General features: G+C 34.0%; 2 protein-coding genes across 4 annotated transcripts in view; one reads left to right on the forward strand and one right to left on the reverse strand.

Annotated features, from left to right (window-relative positions):
* On the reverse strand, window positions 1-14,488 carry LOC106665043 (protein RUFY3). 3 transcript variants are annotated; one of them, XM_024225882.1, is made up of 13 exons: window positions 14,267-14,349; window positions 8,806-8,984; window positions 8,500-8,678; window positions 8,323-8,432; window positions 8,053-8,260; window positions 7,595-7,770; window positions 7,341-7,509; window positions 7,113-7,223; window positions 6,918-7,058; window positions 4,456-4,553; window positions 715-898; window positions 416-646; window positions 1-358 (listed from the first exon to the last, which is right to left on the reverse strand). In XM_024225882.1, exons 2-13 carry the CDS (start codon window positions 8,978-8,980, stop codon window positions 194-196), a joined length of 1,947 nt encoding a protein of 648 aa, XP_024081650.1. In that variant the 5' UTR covers window positions 8,981-8,984; window positions 14,267-14,349; the 3' UTR covers window positions 1-193. The 3 variants fall into 3 exon arrangements, with proteins under 3 accessions (XP_024081650.1, XP_014246685.1, XP_014246687.1); XM_014391199.2 differs by lacking the exon at window positions 14,267-14,349 and adding an exon at window positions 9,151-9,286 and having other exon boundaries at window positions 2-358; XM_014391201.2 differs by lacking the exon at window positions 8,806-8,984 and having other exon boundaries at window positions 7-358; window positions 14,267-14,488.
* LOC106665044 (mevalonate kinase) overlaps window positions 14,454-18,503 on the forward strand; it is a 5,023-nt gene continuing 973 nt past the window's right edge. Inside the window, exons 1-3 of the mRNA XM_014391202.2 lie at window positions 14,454-15,212; window positions 18,038-18,227; window positions 18,290-18,474. Coding sequence (XP_014246688.1) covers window positions 14,577-15,212; window positions 18,038-18,227; window positions 18,290-18,474 — 1,011 coding nt within the window. The 5' untranslated portion in view covers window positions 14,454-14,576. The remainder of the gene's footprint in view (window positions 15,213-18,037; window positions 18,228-18,289; window positions 18,475-18,503) is intronic.

Below are 18,503 nucleotides of genomic sequence, written 5' to 3' on the forward strand. Positions count from 1 at the left end.
CATAATCTGTCATCTATAAAAATAATAAGTTTGTTTATATACTTTTTTAAAATCAACAACTGTGATATAAACAACAAATATTCAATAAATTATTTAAAAGTATAAACACTTAAAATGCAGATTTGCATTATTAAAGAGTTAATGGTTTTAATTTTTTGTCTTTAAAAAAATAAACATTACATAAATAGCTGTTTTACTTATTCTTCTCACTTGTTTTTGATGCAAATTCTGAATATTTTCCATAGAGTTTTAATTCACATTGGTCACATACACGTACATTTTTGTATGTAGGAGGAAGTGGGAGGACATTGTCAGAGCAAGCGTTGCAAAAGATGTCACCGCAGTTTCGACAGTGATGCTGTAAAAGTATATTGAATTTATTATAATTGTTTAATATCACAATAAAGTATTTTACCTTTCTCCTGGTGAGTTTGAATTCTCTTGAGCAACCTTTACAGCTTGTAGCATTTTTGTCATCCGCCCATGTTGGACTGAGCGGATCTCCTGATTGAGCTTCTCTCTCTTTGAGCTCAATCACTTTTAATTTGGATTCACTGAGGTGGACACCAAGTTCAGAAAGCGTTTCTTCCTGTTCCTTACATTTTTGATTAAGGTGGAACATCTCCTCTTGGAGTTTATTGTAATTCTGAAGTAACAATTGCATTCATAAAATTTAATTAACAAACCAAATTAATCAATTAATGAATGTTTTACCTTTGTAGCATTCCTTAACTGACTGACTTCATTTTCAAGTTCGTTAATGGTGCTTATATCTGTTTGTATTGCTTCTTGAAGTGAAATCCTCAATTCTCTCTCTTGCTCCAAAGTTTGTGATGTCTCTAAAAATTTTTGTAGGGCGGTTTCTGCAGCAGTTTTGTTTTTCTCTACTTCCTTTTCCCTTTAATACATGTAGAATGCATTAAGAACAAAAAAGTAATTGTTTAACTGAGAAAAAAATTAAAAAAAAAGCTTACTAACAAAATGAAAATAATATAAAATAAACCGCATTAAAGGACATTAAAAAAAAGGTAAACTATTTTATGTTTATACTGTCTTCCAGTCATCATCTATGTGTTTACCTTTTCATTCTTGTGAAATTAAATTAATTTTTATTGCAATAATTATTTTATAATTACAAAATAATATAAATATAGAGATGTATTTAAGAAATAAGATATATTTGTTTATTATGGTGCTAGAATGTGTACGGAAATTAGAGCCTAGTACACACCAGTAGACCAGGTCTCTAGACAATTCAATTGATGTTGAAAAATGTAAGTAGATTTTGCATTCATTCTGAAAGTGAGCATTTGAATGCTTGAAATCTGCATGATTGCCAAAAACAGTATGGATTAGAACTATTGAATTGATACTCTATCTTAACTATTTCTACTGTCTCTAGAATGTTTAAAGATCAAGATTCAAGACCAGGTCTAGACTTGGTGGAGCAACATTTACTGTGACTTCCTGGCTATGAAGTTCCTATTGGGATTGCCACTTGCATGGTTTTCATTTTTGAAAATCAAAGGAGAAAACATTAACGTAGTGGACATGCAAGGTTTTATCTGAAGGTCCTATGCTTTGTACGTAATAATCTTGAATGAAATTGAAAGTAAAGGATGGATTGGATACAATGTATATGTATGAGAATAATAAGTGAACATTTTGTTTTTGTATAATATCTTTGAAATTTAGTGTTAATGAAACAAATAGAGATTCAGATATTATACCCTTGGTCAATGATTCAATTTTTTTTTAAATATTTCAATTTAAGGAAAGGAAATCCTTCCTTTCAAGAGGGAAATAATAGACAGGCCGGGTTCGGGAAGTCAGAATGGGGGCGTTTATCATTTGCCAAAGGATGTACCTCCTGGAATGACCAATGGGAGTCCCACAAGGATTGAGTCCTCATGAAGGTGGGACACCCCAACAATGTTTTGTTTTGGTTACATCACCCAGTCCAGTACCAAAGCAGATGTAAGAGTGATGCACGACAGCCGTGCTAATTCCCAACTCGGCCAAGCCCGTTCATCTCTACCTACAGCCAAGGGAATCCTCCACACTGCACAGAGAAACTGCAGACGTAGAGGACTTTACTCTTTCGGTAGCAATTTATTTCATTTTAATTTTGACAGAAGAAAGTTTTATTTTAAATTTGAATGTTCCACGCAAAAATAAATAAATAGAATTAAAATAAAATAAATAAATAAAAATTACCCAGGACCTAAATATTATATATGGCAATAAAAGGACAGGTACCTCACTGGTTGAGGAGTAAGGGTGTCTGATTTGTATTTGCTTCCCAAGCGGTTCAATGCCCAGCATAGTCCATGGAATTTTAATGAAGAAAAGATAGGACTATTTTTTAATTTTGTTAAGTTATCCATGGTCACAATATAGATAAAGGGTATTTGGGGGAAAAAAATTAAATTAAATTAAAAGAACCCCCCCCCATTTTTTAAAATATATTTTTGTACACATCAGCCCATCTTCAGCAGCCCAGCACTCCAGCTTGGCTGAAATATGCCTTCATTTAATTAAAATTATTGGAAGGCATGTCGTTAGGAGGCATATTTGTAAGAGTACTTAACAGGAATTAGCCCATTTGGGCTGCTGAAGATGGACCAATAGCCTGAAATATAAAAATACATCAATTAATTTAAAAAATAAAATAAAAATAAATAAATAAAAATGTTTTATTCATAAATGCGAACATAATATACATATAATTAACAAAAGTAACACGGCATGCATAGAAATCCGTCTGCTAGAGGTTGTTGCAGAGGGTCTGTGGCACCCTATGAGTTGTTGACAATAAGCTCTTTATATAACAAAAATTACTTTACAATAAAAAGTCTGATTTATTTTGTAATTAATTGTAATAAAAATATATTTTATTCTATTCTTTTCAGTTCTGAACTGCATTTATTTGTATAATTTTTATGCAGAAATTTCATTTAAAAATTAGCTACATTAGATTTATATGATGGTGATGGGAACTTGATTGAGAGATCTTGGATGAGAGAACTAAAAGAACTTAACAATTATAATATTAATCCAAATATGTTTAGCAGTCATAATTGACTTTATTATTTATTTCAATTAATTATCTTCATCTCAACCAACACCTTAAATAAAATGAATAATTAATTGAACTAATAATTATAATTTGACGGGCCTTCTCCCGATAATCTTAGTTATGATATCGAGAAGGTAGTTCTGGTGTGTACTACCTGGACTAGCCTATGACAAGGGCAAGACTATGCTTATGACAAGCATCCATGCTGTGCAATGTTTCGAAACTGTGTCTAACGCTGGTTTTAAATTCCTGTGCTTTTTGTCTCAGAGCAGTACTGAGGCCATCTAAAATCGACTTATTTGGTCTAAAGACAATCATAGACCATGCCTAGATCAAAAATGTGAGACCCAGTCTACCAGTGAGTACTAGCTTTAAGAGAACAATTTGGTTTATCAAATGCAAACAAATAAATTTTTTTTGTGTAGAAATATTTTCAAATGGTAACTACTGCACAGAAAATTTAATTAATTAATATCAAACGACTGAAGCCAACAAATTAAAACATGTATGTAATACTTTTCTTACCATCTGGTCCATAGGAAAGCAGTGAAAAATAAATTAGCAATGGAAAATGAAAGTGAATAACTTGGGTACTGTTTCATGAAAAAAAATTTACGTTTATTTCAAATTTACATGAAGACACATCAATGTATTATGCTATAATATAAAATGTCTTTATATTCTTTCAACAATGAATATTATGTGTTACCACAGATTAAGTTCTTAATAATCTTTGGCTGCCTGTGGTGGTAACGAGCTGTCAATACAGTCTTTTCCATTTCAATCTTGAATATATCAAAATATTGTAAAACTATTTAAGATTACTTTGTGAATGTACAACCCCTATTAAAGACGTGCGTAGTAACTGAAAAGAACGCACCAAATCTTAATGTAATATATATTTTCTCTTTTAATTCTCAATGTACTAATTTTAAAAAACCAATTGTAAGCACATAAATTACAAGCAGGAGACAACCTAAGTATTATGAGAACGCCTGCATTTTTTGTTTCACCTACAATTTTTTTTAAAGATTTTTAAAAATTTTTTATTAATGAGATCCTTCAGAAAGCTGATTGGCAAAGCTACATAAAGAATTTTCATATTTCTCATATACTTTTTTCTTTTACTAAAAACTGCTTATAAAATATGAAACAAAAAATTCTGTGACAATTATTGATTATTAATAATATACCATTTTAACATGCTTATCCTTAAGAATCAGAAGGGTAAAGTGAATAAAAAATTAGTAAACTTGTCTCATCCATATCTTCCAACATTCAACCATTTTTCTAATCTTCTAAAATTACCCTCGCTTATATATAAATGATATAATATGTATATTATAATCTTTGTATAAAAATAACTTAGTACATACTTGTCACCCATGATTTGTAGCGTGTCAGTCATTGCATAGGTCTTTGCCTCCAGCTTATTTATGAGCTCCGTTTTGTGTTTGAGCGATGATTCATATTCCTGAGAAATGACATAAAAGAGAACAAAAAAAGAAAGAGGAAGGAAATTTAAAAAAAGAAAAAACCTTTGCAATACCATATGCTACAAACCACAGCACTTCAAGAACCCTCAACCAAAACCAGGTCCTCATTATTACTAATCTACTTTTCCAGCCATTTACAACCTTGGTTAACGCAAAACGGAATGGCACATAAGTAATATATTTATAATTGTTTACATTTGATTTGTTTACTGCATGTGTATTTTGTAAGAAATTAGAATAAATGCATAAAATGGGGCCAACTGCTTTTATGGATCGTTTTGTAATATCAGCACGGGATTGAAAGAACATAATAAAAAACATAAATAAAGAATATAATAAATATTTTTTTAGGAATAGCAGAAACTATGTTTAGAAATTATAGTTTTAACTTCAAGCAATATTATTAAAAAGGAGTAATTTTCATAATTGTCTCTGCATTTATTTCAACTTCTTGAAAGAAAAAAGAATCCATTAGCACATTTTAACAAGAAGAAACTTTCACCTTTTTCATGCGATTTTTTAAAAATGTTTTGCAGTAGAATGGTTATTGAGCATAGTTCTTCATTAAACAATATATTTGTGCATTAATGCTTGATTAGTGTTTTAATATCATATCCGTACAGTTCTCTAACAAGGGAGAAACTTAAGATTTCGGGGGTGCCTGATTAGTCGTTTGATTTTTCTCTTGGCACTTGACGAGTCCATCTAGAAGTCTCCCAATCTCGACCGTCTTCTTCTGAAGACGAGTGACCATCTCTCCTTTCTCAGTCAGTTCAGTTTCGCATTCCTGTTCACAACAATCATGCACTCCCAGAGTCTTGTACCGTTACATGCCAATCTTATTTTTAATTTTCGAGGACAAAGCAAATGTTACTACTGGCACATGCTATTAGTTTGAAGGAGAGGAAGTATTATGAATATTTTAATATTAATTCATGCCTTTTAATCTTCTCTAGAAAACATTGCATGTGATAAATCAGTAGTTTTTTAAATTTTTTGTCCTACTAGAATGCAGTAAGTTACGCCCCGCCCCGACTGTTCACCTGCCTAGTTTTGGGACCTTCTGTCCCGAATACTTATGAAAAACTAATATTTTCAATATTAGAGGTCGAAAAAATTCCATTTTTTTGTACGTGTATCTTTAATGTGTATGGGACCATTGTCGACCTAGGAGAGAGTGATGGAAGTAGCGCTGTAGGGTTGGACGCCTGGATTGGGAGCGAAGGCCATGCAAACATGGCGGCAGACTGGTGGAGGTGGACAGGGGTAGGCAAGTGTGAGCAGGCATGCGAGTGAGCAGAAAGAGAGCAAGGAGAAAAAGAGGCAAAGAAGAGAGAAAAATCGAAAAGCAATCGGTTCTTCTCCAGTGTGGAAAGCTGATTTTTTTTTTTTTTTTTTTTTGGAGAGAGAGAGAGAGAGAGAGAAGGAGAAGATTTTCCCAGAAGTTGTATTTGTAGTTTGTTTGCGAGGCCTTTGGGTAATGGTTATTGTGTAAATTAAATAGTAATTAAACAATTTTTTTTCTCCAAAAGGTAGATTGGGGATGAGGCCAGGAAGACAGAAACAACATTTATTTTATTTTCGAGCTTTCAGCAGAATATATTGCCTTCATCAGAACTTCGAAACAATTGTTTTACTTTATGAACAGGTACATGTGCGTATAATGGAGAGCCGGTTAGATACGTTACATACGTTTGGAGATTTTGATTCATAGAACAAGGTGAACAGTCGGTCTAAACAAGGAGACTCGTAGCTTAGGGAACCGCCTTCAATTTTGAGCTAGGAGGATCGTGATTTGAGCGAGCAGTTATATTTATTTTTATTAATTAATTATTGTTTTATTTACTTATTTTTGTTATCATTGATTCTCGTTTTGTTCGTTTTTTCTTTGTTTCAAAGGGATTCACTATTTTCCCTGGATCAAATAGTGTAGCGTCCGAATATATTACTTGTTTCCCAGGAATCCCCCTTCTCCACTGAGCGACAAAAGTTCCCAATTCATAACAAGTATTTTTACGACAGATTTCTTTGTATATATAAAAGTAGTAAAGGATTATAAAAAGTAATTCCGACTGTCAAAATACTTGCTTATTATGAATCATCAAAGAAAATTCTAAAACTAGTGGTATTATCAGTAGTAGAATTATCACAGTAGTACCAGTAGAGTAGAATTATCTCAAACCCATTAATTATAGATAGAACAAGCCAAACATTTTGTTTACAATTTTAAGCCAAAACTAATGCAATATTTTATAGAAAAGATTAAAGATGATGTTAAAAATAAATCTAATCTTACACTGTACAGTTATATTGTTGATATACAAGAGAAAGATTTTAAGTACCTGGAGTTTTTTATACATCTCCAAGTTGATTTGTTTGATGTCGTCTAATTGTCTCCTTAAAGATACAATTGTCTCATGTTTGTCATGAATGTCTTTCTCCAAAAGCTTCATCGCAACTTCCATCTCAGCTTTGAGAGTCACCTTAGATCAGTTTTATTAATTTATTTTCAAACTCCACTACTTGTAATGACTTACTTGTAAATCAAGTTCTCTTTGTAATTCATTACTTTTTTTCTTTTCACATTCCAGATCATGCTTCAATTGTTCAACGTCTAACGATGAATGTGAATTTTTGACACCACCACCCTACAATTTTTTCAAAAGATTTGAAGATTGCTTCTGCCAATTCTTGATTGGTTATACCACAAAGTGTATTTATTTATTAACAATGTAAACATAATACCAGTAAACAAATTGACAAACCTCATCTGTTCTGTCTGAATTAACATCCCTTTTCTTATCAGTCTTTAAATTTTTATTCTCCTCCATCAATGACATTATATTTGCTTTTGCGATAGATAAATCTTCCTTCATTAATGCATTTGTCGTAGTAAGTGATTCAACTTTAGCCTGGAGATTTCCAACAGTGGCACTATAAACACCAGTAATAACTGCATATGATCTTGTTTTGAAAAAAAAACTTAATAATTGAAAATTAAATAGAATAAACAAATTACTTCAGATGTCTATTTAGTTCTTCAATATAGTTTTTCTGATCAAGAACTGTTGTCATATTGTCCAGGTCTAAATCTACATCTGGTGTTTCTCCTCCTATAACTGTGGTACTGTGATAGCTAGACCTGAGATAGAGTGAAAAATCTATCACACCTTGCTGACAATCTAAATCTTCCTCCTAAATGCAATACACCACACATACAATTCTAATATAATATATTATAATCAACACAATATCATTTTTTTTTTTTGCAGGAAAAAAGTACATTTGTATATTGGGTTCAAATTCAGGTCTGCTGAGATTCAAACCTAACCCTTAAAATTTTGTATGTGATGCTTTTGGACGGTCTGGGGTAGCAATGAATAAGGTGAAGTTCTGAAATGTGACTGACACCAATCCAGCAAACTACTAAACTAACTAAAACGATCGACAAACTACAAATAAAATAAAATATCTAACCTTCACACAGAGATTGCAATCGATGACGTTAAGACCTACTAATAGGCCGACAATAATTATCGCTTCATCACTCATCAGTAGAGCATCTGGTTCGAAATATTCTAACAAAATGTCTTCTCTATGATCAATAAGAATTTTTAGATAATCTGCTAGCTTTTTCTGCATCAGTGCCAATCTTAACCAGGCTCTTGCCCTACCCATCTGCGTTCTAGGAAATATTTAGATTTAGTAAAAATATTGTAAATTTTCATTACTTAAATTTTTAAATACCTAACAGTAGGTAAATCTCTCACACTACTTGTAATATCTAATGCTTCAGGAGTTAACTTTTCAACTACTTGTAGAATGTCCCAAAGTTCTTTTTTTGGGCCAAGAAGTCCCTGAAAGGAAAATCAATTAATCGCACAGTTTTAAAAGAATGAATTTTTAAAACAAATGTTAACTTACCTTCTTGGGCTTAAGACCATGTCGTAGTACATGTTCAAGCACAATGAAAAAATGCTGAAGTGGCATGTGGTCTGAATCAAGCATCCTTCCATATTTGTGAGAAGTCTCTATCAATTCCTTGACGATCAATTTGGAGATGTTAACTAAATTTCTTCTTTCTATTACAACAGGGTCCCTCGCTGCATGAACAAATATGAAGAAAATTATTAATCCTAAATTTTACAGCAGAGAAACAAGAACAAAATTATAAGAACAAGAAGTTGTGTTCATTTTGCAATTTCATATTTCTTTATTTGGTGTTCATACCGATAAGCATAGGAGGGCTGATCGGAGAGGGTGTATTCGGTTCTGGAATCTCCTGAAGGAGTTCAACATCCTGAAGTTCTTTTAAACAAAGCCATTCACCATCGACAGAAACCCGGAAATTGCACAAGTATATGGTATCTTGTGCTCCAGGCACTTCTTCTTCAAGCATTCTCATTAAGCTGAAACAATCCCCTCCCCTCTCAAAACTATATCAACAAGCATACTCTGCTTTATGCTTAAGGTAACAATCCAGTTCAAAGAAAAGCCAACTTAGACAACCAATTTCATTCAAACTAAGCATAAAATCAAGTGTCAGCTTTCAGAGGTTGTTTAATTTTCATTTACCTGAGTTTTAGATGTACTGTGAATGATGGAAAAATGACAAATGAAAAGAAAATAACTAAAAGACTTGAATGTATATAATGAACCTGCCAGACACAGTGACTATTGATTCCATTCTACCTTGGCTCCCACTAGGAAAATCAATACTCAACCCCCAGCGATCTTCCATTCCCTACAGCTGTTGATTCATATTTATAAGTACCTACCTACTCTATGGTCAAATTATTAATATAAAATAAAACTAACATGAAATTAATATAATAAAAATGTCTCCATCAATACTACATTAAAAATTTATGAATACAATAATATATAATCAAATAAATTATAATATGTAATATGAACCACATTTATGAAAAAAAGGATTTTAAGAGATATCATTAACGTATTCATGAATTTAATTAATGATTAATTATAATTTATAACTTAATAAAATGTAGGTTAATTGTCATTTATAAGAGAAGTGTTTTTTCTTTTCAATAAGCGAATAATATAATAAAGTAATTAATATATTATTAATAATTTAGTATTTTCAGCCACCACTTCCAGCAGATGACTGCAATCACTAATTACTGATTTATTTAAGCTCAAATCTTCACACGCATGGACCATGGACATTCATACACACGTGTACAGAGTTAAGTTTACCACTTCTCACAATCAACCGGTTAGGTAATTACAGCTTTTGTGTAATTTACAATAAATTATCGGCAGTCCTTGGTTTCACCTAGCTCGGGTTTCCAGGGGCTGACCTCCGTCTTATCCAACCAGCTGTCTAGGTTGGGCTCCAGGGGCTTAGCATGCTAGCATGCCATTTCAATGGAAACAGTTCCTAAATCCAGATCCACTCACTTACTCTTAAATACATTTGTTTCTTATTTCATACCATTCACTCAATTAGGGTGGTGGAATACTCAATATACTTCCATTACCCTTTACACCTATTTATAATTAATCTAAGGTAAATGAATATTCCGTGATTGGCCCTCTCAGACTACACATTCATGCCAATAAATACATTCTCTCTCAATACATGCTAGGGACACAAAATATCTGTACTAGATATATTAAAACAACCCTGTTTCCTCCAAGAATAAGAAAGAGTAAGCGGCGACCCAGATACTCGCTGTTGAGTTCAAGCACAATTCTCAAAAAGGTGCATTCCTACACGCTCTCTATGTGGAGCAAAGGGATTGCACCCTTTAATTAGGTGGGATTGAACAACCTTCTCTGCATGCCGGACACATACACAGGCTTTGGCCCAAAAGTGATTGTCCATGTTTCAATCTCGCATGGCCTATTCTCTATCCGGTGAAGATGACCCTTCCATTATGAGTAAGGTCCTCTGGGGGACACTTGTTGAAAGTACACTTTATGCTTCTACTAGACCTCCTAGCCTACGCTACTTTCTTTTAATAATTTTTTTATTGCACTTTTAGCGTCAGGGGGAAGGATCGCGGAGGTTGGGATGAACTTAGCTGCCTGATCTTTTTTTTTTGTTACCCTCCAGGCCTACGTGTCCCCAAATTACAACTACCACCATTGTGCTGAAATTTTCTAATTCGTGGTATCTCTCCATTAAGAGCACAATGAAAGGGTTTGATAAGGACCTGTCCAGTCAACAGTAACTGCGTTGAGGGAGTCAGTGCAAGCAAAGTAAGCAAAGTTCCCATCGCTCTGAAACATCCTAAGCATGTGCCACATACAATTCTGCTGTGTAAATACAACCTTATACTCTTGTAATACATACTCTTATAATACACACTGCATGCCACCCCCTTGCTATCTTAGACCTGTCTGGGAAGATGAGGTAAAGGCGTATTTTGATCTAAGTTCCAAGAACTTGCAGTAAAGTATGACAGAGTAGATGATTTGGCTAACACTGCAAGATCATCTCCCAGATGAGTATGGCCAGGAAGACATAGATAGAGGGGAGTTGGCCTGTTGCCCAGGCCGAGTACTGTTCCCAGTGTCATCCCTGCTCTCCCCAAAGCTTCACCAAAGCGTATTTTCAGGTGTCGCGTCTGGCTCCAAAGGCACTCGAATATTCTGCTGTACTAGCATCTATGGTTGCACCCAATAAGCAGAACCCTGCAGCATAGTTGAGGGTAAGCTGCTCTCTCTGAAATTTGAGCAGCAGCAGACCCAGCTCACAACCATGTTATTAAAGCAAAAAGGACTAAGAAACAAACTGATGGAGCCTAGGCAAAGTTTACATTAAGTAAGTAATTAAGTAAGTAACTTATAATACAAAAGAAATGTCGAACGTCTATGTAACCTAATGGACAAGAATTGGAAGAAGAACAAATATCAATACAAGGATCAACCCAGGAAGGAGGACGGGAACATTGCACCAATCTGCAAGTACAACATGGCCCCTCCTAGCAGCAAAACACCCCAGCCAGATAATAATCCCATTTCAGTAATGCAGCCCACCCCAGCAATTCCACCCAGAATAACAAAGCAGCAGGGACATGGAACACAGTGCAAAATACTTAAGAATTACCTCCAAACCATAGCTAAAGGAAAATTGTTTAAGAGTTTATATTTTGGAACTTATCAGGCTATTCAAGCCTTTTACCTGCAGATTTAGACTAAGTCGTTTTAAACTTAAAAAAAAAAGCCAAATATTTTGTTTAGTAGAAACATGGTTAATTAAAGATCTTTTTTTCAGTGCCTAATGTTTAAAAATTGTTCTTATTATCATGTAGGATAAAGGAACATTAAATTAGTTGTGTAATATTTTTTAAAAAAGGTACTGAAGTTAAGGTCTATCATTAATGAGTCCAAATAATTGTAAAACCCTTATCTAGACATGTTTATTTTTTATGTTTTATTTACTACTTTCATGACATTTGTGTAATACACTTAATAATTCACAAAAGTATGTTTGATTTTAGTTTCGTTTTATATAGTCAGTTAACAAAAGTTCCTGTAATTATTTATTTAGTGGTGTTTTGTCAAGGTGACCAGCATATCGAATGATTAGTTTATTTCTAATCTATGTGCTTTTACACATGCTTCTTCTTGTGCTTCTTTATAGCATTAAGAGAATAATATTATTTCAATAAGTGACTCTTTTCTATATAACATAAAAGTGATGGTTGGTTAATTTTAATTCCACTTCATTTGTGTAAAATGCATATTGAAAGATTATGTAGGTCTAACCCCCCCCCCTGTTAGTTATCTCATTGTGAAAAAACTTACAGTAAATAAAAATCTATCTATCAGTACCAGTGCACAGCACAGGCTAGCAAAAGGGCCTGTTCTATTATCCACCGAAGACCCAAAGATCGCTCGATAGTAGGCCCTAGTGGTCTGATAGTAGAGCCTATTGAGCTTCTACAGGCACATTTTTTGTGCTGAAGTATAGGCCATGCAACCATAAACGAGGTTGAGCACAGCAGCGAGTTGAACTTTTTTTTTGGGGGGGGGGAACTTTTTTTTATGTTTGTGTTATTTTATGTCACGAGTTTACCATTTGGGACATCAAGTTCAAAATGTTGACATTTAAATGGAAAAACACGAAAATCAAGGCATTAAACGTAAACTGCTCAAAAATTAATAGGATGATTGCTGATATTGTAGTACTTACTTTCCCTAGCATTTTTATTATAAATTGCATTAAAATTTATTAGAAATTATTATTTATTATTGAAGGAAAATTTAATGAAGGGATTTTGAAAAATAACAAAATAAAAGGTTTTAACTCCATAACTTTGTTTACTGGCTACAATAATTTTTTTAATAATTAACACTATGTATAATATCCTCGGTTTGCTAAAATTGCACCTGTTAGGCATATAGTTAATAAGATTGACACTAATTTCACTCCGTAGATGTTGCAACGCTGCACTCAGTTGTTCCAGGTGATCCTGCCTTTTCTAAAAAAGCCTTTTCTGCAATGCATCCCACATGTGCTCAATGAGATTGAGGTCTGGAGACAATGGGGGAAGGGGCAGATGGGAAATTCCCTGGTTTCCTAAACAATGATGAACAATTCAGCCTATATGAGGTCTGGCAATGTCATCCAGAAATCGAAAATCCCAGCCAATGATATCCCCGGTTTGACAGATGTACCCATTGAGAATTTCTTGGACATAACGGACTGCAGTGTCGTCGACTTCAACAATACGGAATCCAGTTCGTCCTCCAGTATAAATCCCAGCCCAGACAATTACACCGCCTCCTCCAAACTGCACTAAAGGGAGCACAAACCCATTATGCATTATGCATTATAGCATCCTCGTCTCAGTAGACTCTTCAACACCTGTGAATATTATACAGACAGAAACGTGTCTCACCACTTAAGATAACAGAATTCCAATTGGTGCTCTCTTTTAGGCGCTCGTTGCACCATATTCTGCTCAGTTGCGTGGCGGCTGTTGCTGCAGGTCATCTCAAAGGGGATACGATGTGAGGCCTTGATCACCTTGGCAAAACATCTTGTACATACAGTTAGGATCTGGCGGGCACTATGGAAAGGGTTTCGTCTTGCAGCAATGCCAATATTTCTGTCTTCCATTAGCGTAGTAAAGCACTGTGATCCACTACCTATTGGCACTTCCAGTTTCTCGGAATCGGGCTAGCCTGGGAGATGATGCGCTGAGAAAAGCCAACTTCCTCAGCGATATCCACATGCCGGTGACCTCAATGACTCATTTTTACAATAATATTACTACGTTATGGTTCAAGAGGATGTCTTTCCATGATTAAAGAGAATACAACTGGATAAAAATGGAGAAAAGACTAAAAAAAGGTGTTTGTTTACAAAATGAGTAATCTTTATCTCAACTAAAAACCTTAATTAATTATAAAATGAGTAATCTTCATGTTTACTAATCTTAAGTAAATCCGTTATTAAAAATGAGGATTATCATTTGTTAGTACTTTCTGTTTTCTTTCATCCAAACTAACAAGAATGTAACGGTTAATTTAATTAAAAATAATAGAATAAGAATAAATTACAAATATCCTTATTTATTTTTGAGCAGTTTAGTTTGTATTTTTGTGGTGGATTAACACAAGGCGGGTGGTCGGTTTGTGTTAAAGAGTAATGACAGATTGACAGCTGAGAGCAGAAAGAATGGAGAGGCGAGAGCTTCATGTCGAGAATTACCTTTGTCCTTCTTCGTCGGCGACCTTTGCGGTAGAATCTTCGAGACGATAATTTCGAACGAGCTGAGAGAAGGAGATCTCGAAGAGAAGAAGTCATTTTCCCTTGAATTCGGTCGATTTTGCAAAATTGTACTCCTCTCGTTATCACCACAGGCAGCCATCGGTGGTCGGACGTCAAAAGTGTCGAATTGACGAAAACCTCACCCTACGACGTTACCTCCCCACTCAGATAACAGTTATGTTTGTTGTACTTTTTGTTTATTTATAAAACCAACGTCGTCGGCCCAGAACTGTTAACAAACTTTTCGAGGATGGATTACGGAAACGTCAGCTTTTCCATATCTGCTCCTGGCAAAGTCATCCTCATCGGTGAACACAGCGTGACATACAAAAAACAGGGCATCGCGGCATCGATCAACAAACGGACCTACTTGCATTTCAAAGAGCACAAGCAAGCCCACGACCAGATAACGTTCAAGCTTATGAACAACGTTACCGAGTGGGATTTCAAAAGTGTTTACAACCTGATTATTCTAAACAAGCCACTCGTCGTCGATAATATAAAAGAATTTTCGATTTTCACACCGGAGTTGCTCAGGCACGAGGAGTTCCTCGACCTGATCGTCGACTTTGTAAGTCAAAAGGTGGAGTCCGGCAACCCCATACAGAAAGGTGTGGTTGGCATCTTTTACATAATACTCGGTATGCTTTGGTGCACCGATATCAATATAACGCCTTATGACATTGAGGTGACGACGGATCTCATCATTGGTGCTGGGACCGGCAGCTCAGCCTCTTTTTCGGTCTGTGTCGCTGGCGCTGTGTACCACTATATCAGACTCAAAGCTGCTGAAAAACATGGCTCTGGGGAATACAACATCTCATACGAAATGTTCAAACCATATAAAATGAATTTGGCACAACACTATTGTGGCTTTTCCGCTGAAGTAAGTAACGGTCTTTCTTTTTTTTTTATTTTCTTTTTTTTTAAATTATTGACTAGGTTCAAACCAAAGCCTCTCTAAGGCATGGCAACATCATCACGAGTTTAACATATTTATCAGGCGGTCTATATATCGATGGTTTTGTACAATTTTCCCAACTTTTAACAGTTTGGGATCACAATGGAGATCTTCATTTCTAATCTACCAGGGTAATTTTGCAATATTGTATGCCTTTTTATAAATCAGGTCTATTTAAACCGCCCTCAATATGTAACAACTTACTGCAGATTTAAAGGCAATAAAATAGCACTCAACACTTCACCAGGACTTCAGCCTTCTAACAAAGGTCTAAGTAACTCTGACCATGCTACGGATCGGACATACCAAATACACACATGGCCACCTCATGAACAGAGAAACTCAATGCAACACATGCAACATATCTTATTTATATTATTATTATTATCTTACTGTAAAACATATAATAACTGAATGTCAACTTTTAAAAACAGCCAGAGAAGTATTCAACCACCTCGAAAGCCTAAAACAGATCCTAAGCGACTAATCAACATGCTTAAATAAAATGTTTGAATTTTTAAATGTACAAACATACTCAAAGAAATAAAAAACAAATAAAAGCAAAACAAATACTAAATATAACAAAAACGGTTAAAAAAAAAATANAAAAATTATATATAATAAAATAAATTAATTAAAAAAAGAAAAGAAAATATAAATAAACAAACAAGCGAATAAAAATAGGTAGGTAAAGGAATACAGCAAAATAAAATAAAACAAAGTAAAAAAATTATACATTAAAATAAAATTAAAAGAAAACAATAATAAAACAGACAAAGAAATAAATGACATATTGAATCAAGATGAAATAGCCTGAAGACTACCTTTTAAATTTAAAAATTTAAAAAAAGGTCTTGTGCTCCAAGCCATGATTGAGCTATTGTTGGTGCAGAATAAGCTTGCTTTCTATAAACATTGGAGGCTTTCTGAAATTAGAACTATACAACATACACCTTTATTAATTGATTTACATGAAATTACGTAGATGTCTCACTCAGCTAAGAGAACCATTTAGTCTTATGTAATAGGGGAAATTTAGCTGTGTGTGCCTTCTGTACACAAAATTATTGAACAAACCTAAGTAAGGGGTGTTAGAATACTCTTACAAACCATACATTCATTTTAATCTATGCAGTATAATTCACATAGGAAAATTAGAAACAACAAATTCTGTGCACAAGAATGATTCTTTAACAGGTGTAACTAAATACAAAATATGCTTTAAAACTTAAATTAAATTATCCTAAGATGAAACTTCTTCTCCTTTTATTTTGGTTGTTGAATTCATCATGTAATGTGGGTTTAAAAAAATTATACTTACAATTAAAGGGGCATTGTAGTTAGTTAACAAACTTCTCGACAATAGCATGCCACTGCATAATGACACTGAGTTAAAGCCCAATTTTTGATGTGCTAGTAAAAGAGTAGAAGCACTATTTTATGGGTATGATTAGAAGAATGAAAAAGTTTCTATATCATCAAAACTAAAAGGCTTCAAAATTGACATTTTCAGTTTTCCCTTTCAAACATAATAGGTAAATGTTGAGTTTCTTATACCAAATTATCCCAGTGACCTCCCATCAGTTCTAACCTATGGAGTCAAGCTGGGGAGCATAAAAATAAACATTTTAAGGTATGCAGATGACATCATACTGACAAACGCTGTGGTAGGCCTTCAAAAGAACATTAACATGCTAGACTTGTACTATGATCAGTGGAACTTACATGCCAATCAATAAAAGGTCTTGGTTTTTAGAAGAGGGTGTCGACTTAGTTCATCAAATAGGTGGTTTTTCAAAGAGGAGAGAGTTGACAAAGTCAATAAATACAAATACCTAGAAGTTACACTCACACCTAATCTTTCCTGGTCTGTACATATCTAAAAAAAATTCTTGTAGCCAAAACAGCGATAAATATCCTTTAATTGTGCAGAATGTCATACCACTGAGAACAAAATATTCAATGCTGTTTGTAGCAATTTTATGTTATGGGTACCAAATCTGGGGATACCAAATGATGGGGTGGGAAAGTACAGTGCTTCTTCATTAGGAAATTGTTTTCATTACTGCCTGCCATGCCCAACCATCTTTTATACTTGGAAACTGCCACTGATCTGATTTTTGTTTATACTTAAACTGCAGTTTGCTCACATAAAACCTTAAGGTCCTCAGGTTCTAGGCTTGCCAGTATTACAGTTAATTCCAACAGTTGGACCTCTCTTACCAACCTCTCTTGGTTCGCAAATTGGAAAGTCTTATTTGAAAAATACAGGATTCAATGCATTTTAAACTTAGAGAATATACTTATTTAAACTCTTATTTCAAAATAATCTTAGCCTGTATTTCCCAAGTACATCGTGATGTAAATCCTCCATTGTGCTCATCTATCAACCAAAGATATTCCGTAAATAAAGCTTTGTCAGAGGCGTAGTTTGTTTGAATTTCAGAACCCAAACTTAGATCTGTCTGACCTTTGATGGCTGTTCTAGAAAAGATGTGAAGCGCCATGCCAAAATGTAGTTGTCTGGTGGCAAGACAATGAGAGGTTGTATTCTTCATGCAACTCACATGGTCCTTAAAGTGTCCATTTTATGGTGGAATACACTCTCCTGTAGAAAGAACTATTTTTGTCATATAATTAAATTAATTTAACTACTATTTTTCTTAAATGTAGTAATTTAACTACTATTTTTCTTAAATGTAGTAATTTTACTACTATTTTTCTTATTTATCACAATAAGTAATTTTCAGGACAAAGAGGTAATAAACAAATGGGCCTTTTGTGTTGAAAAAATAATACATGGAACTCCGTCTGGTTTAGACAACACAGTGTGCACATTTGGAAATACTGTGCTTATAAATCCAATTGAACGTCAGTCTGAATCCAACCTGCAACTATTAGAGAATTTCCCCTCTCTGCGAATATTATTAGTCAATACTGGTAATGTTAAAAATCAGTTTTTAATTTATACGGTCAGTTATTTATATAGAAAATGGCAACAGGTATTCCTAGGTCTACTTCAGAACTTGTGAAAAAAGTGGCAGATCTTCATAAGTTGTCCCCAGAAGGTGTTGGAGCAGTTTTGGTCGCAATGGATTCGATAGCACAAGAATTTATAAAATTGATGCAAGGTCTTAAGGAAAATAACGATCCTTCAGATGTAGCTGCAATTTATAGAAGATTAGAGGTATAATGTTATTATGTTATGATTTTTTC

This window comes from Cimex lectularius, unplaced genomic scaffold, assembly GCF_000648675.2.
Source record: "Cimex lectularius strain Harlan isolate CLEC.00 unplaced genomic scaffold, Clec_2.1 scaffold32, whole genome shotgun sequence".
NCBI classification, from domain to species: domain Eukaryota; kingdom Metazoa; phylum Arthropoda; class Insecta; order Hemiptera; family Cimicidae; genus Cimex; species Cimex lectularius.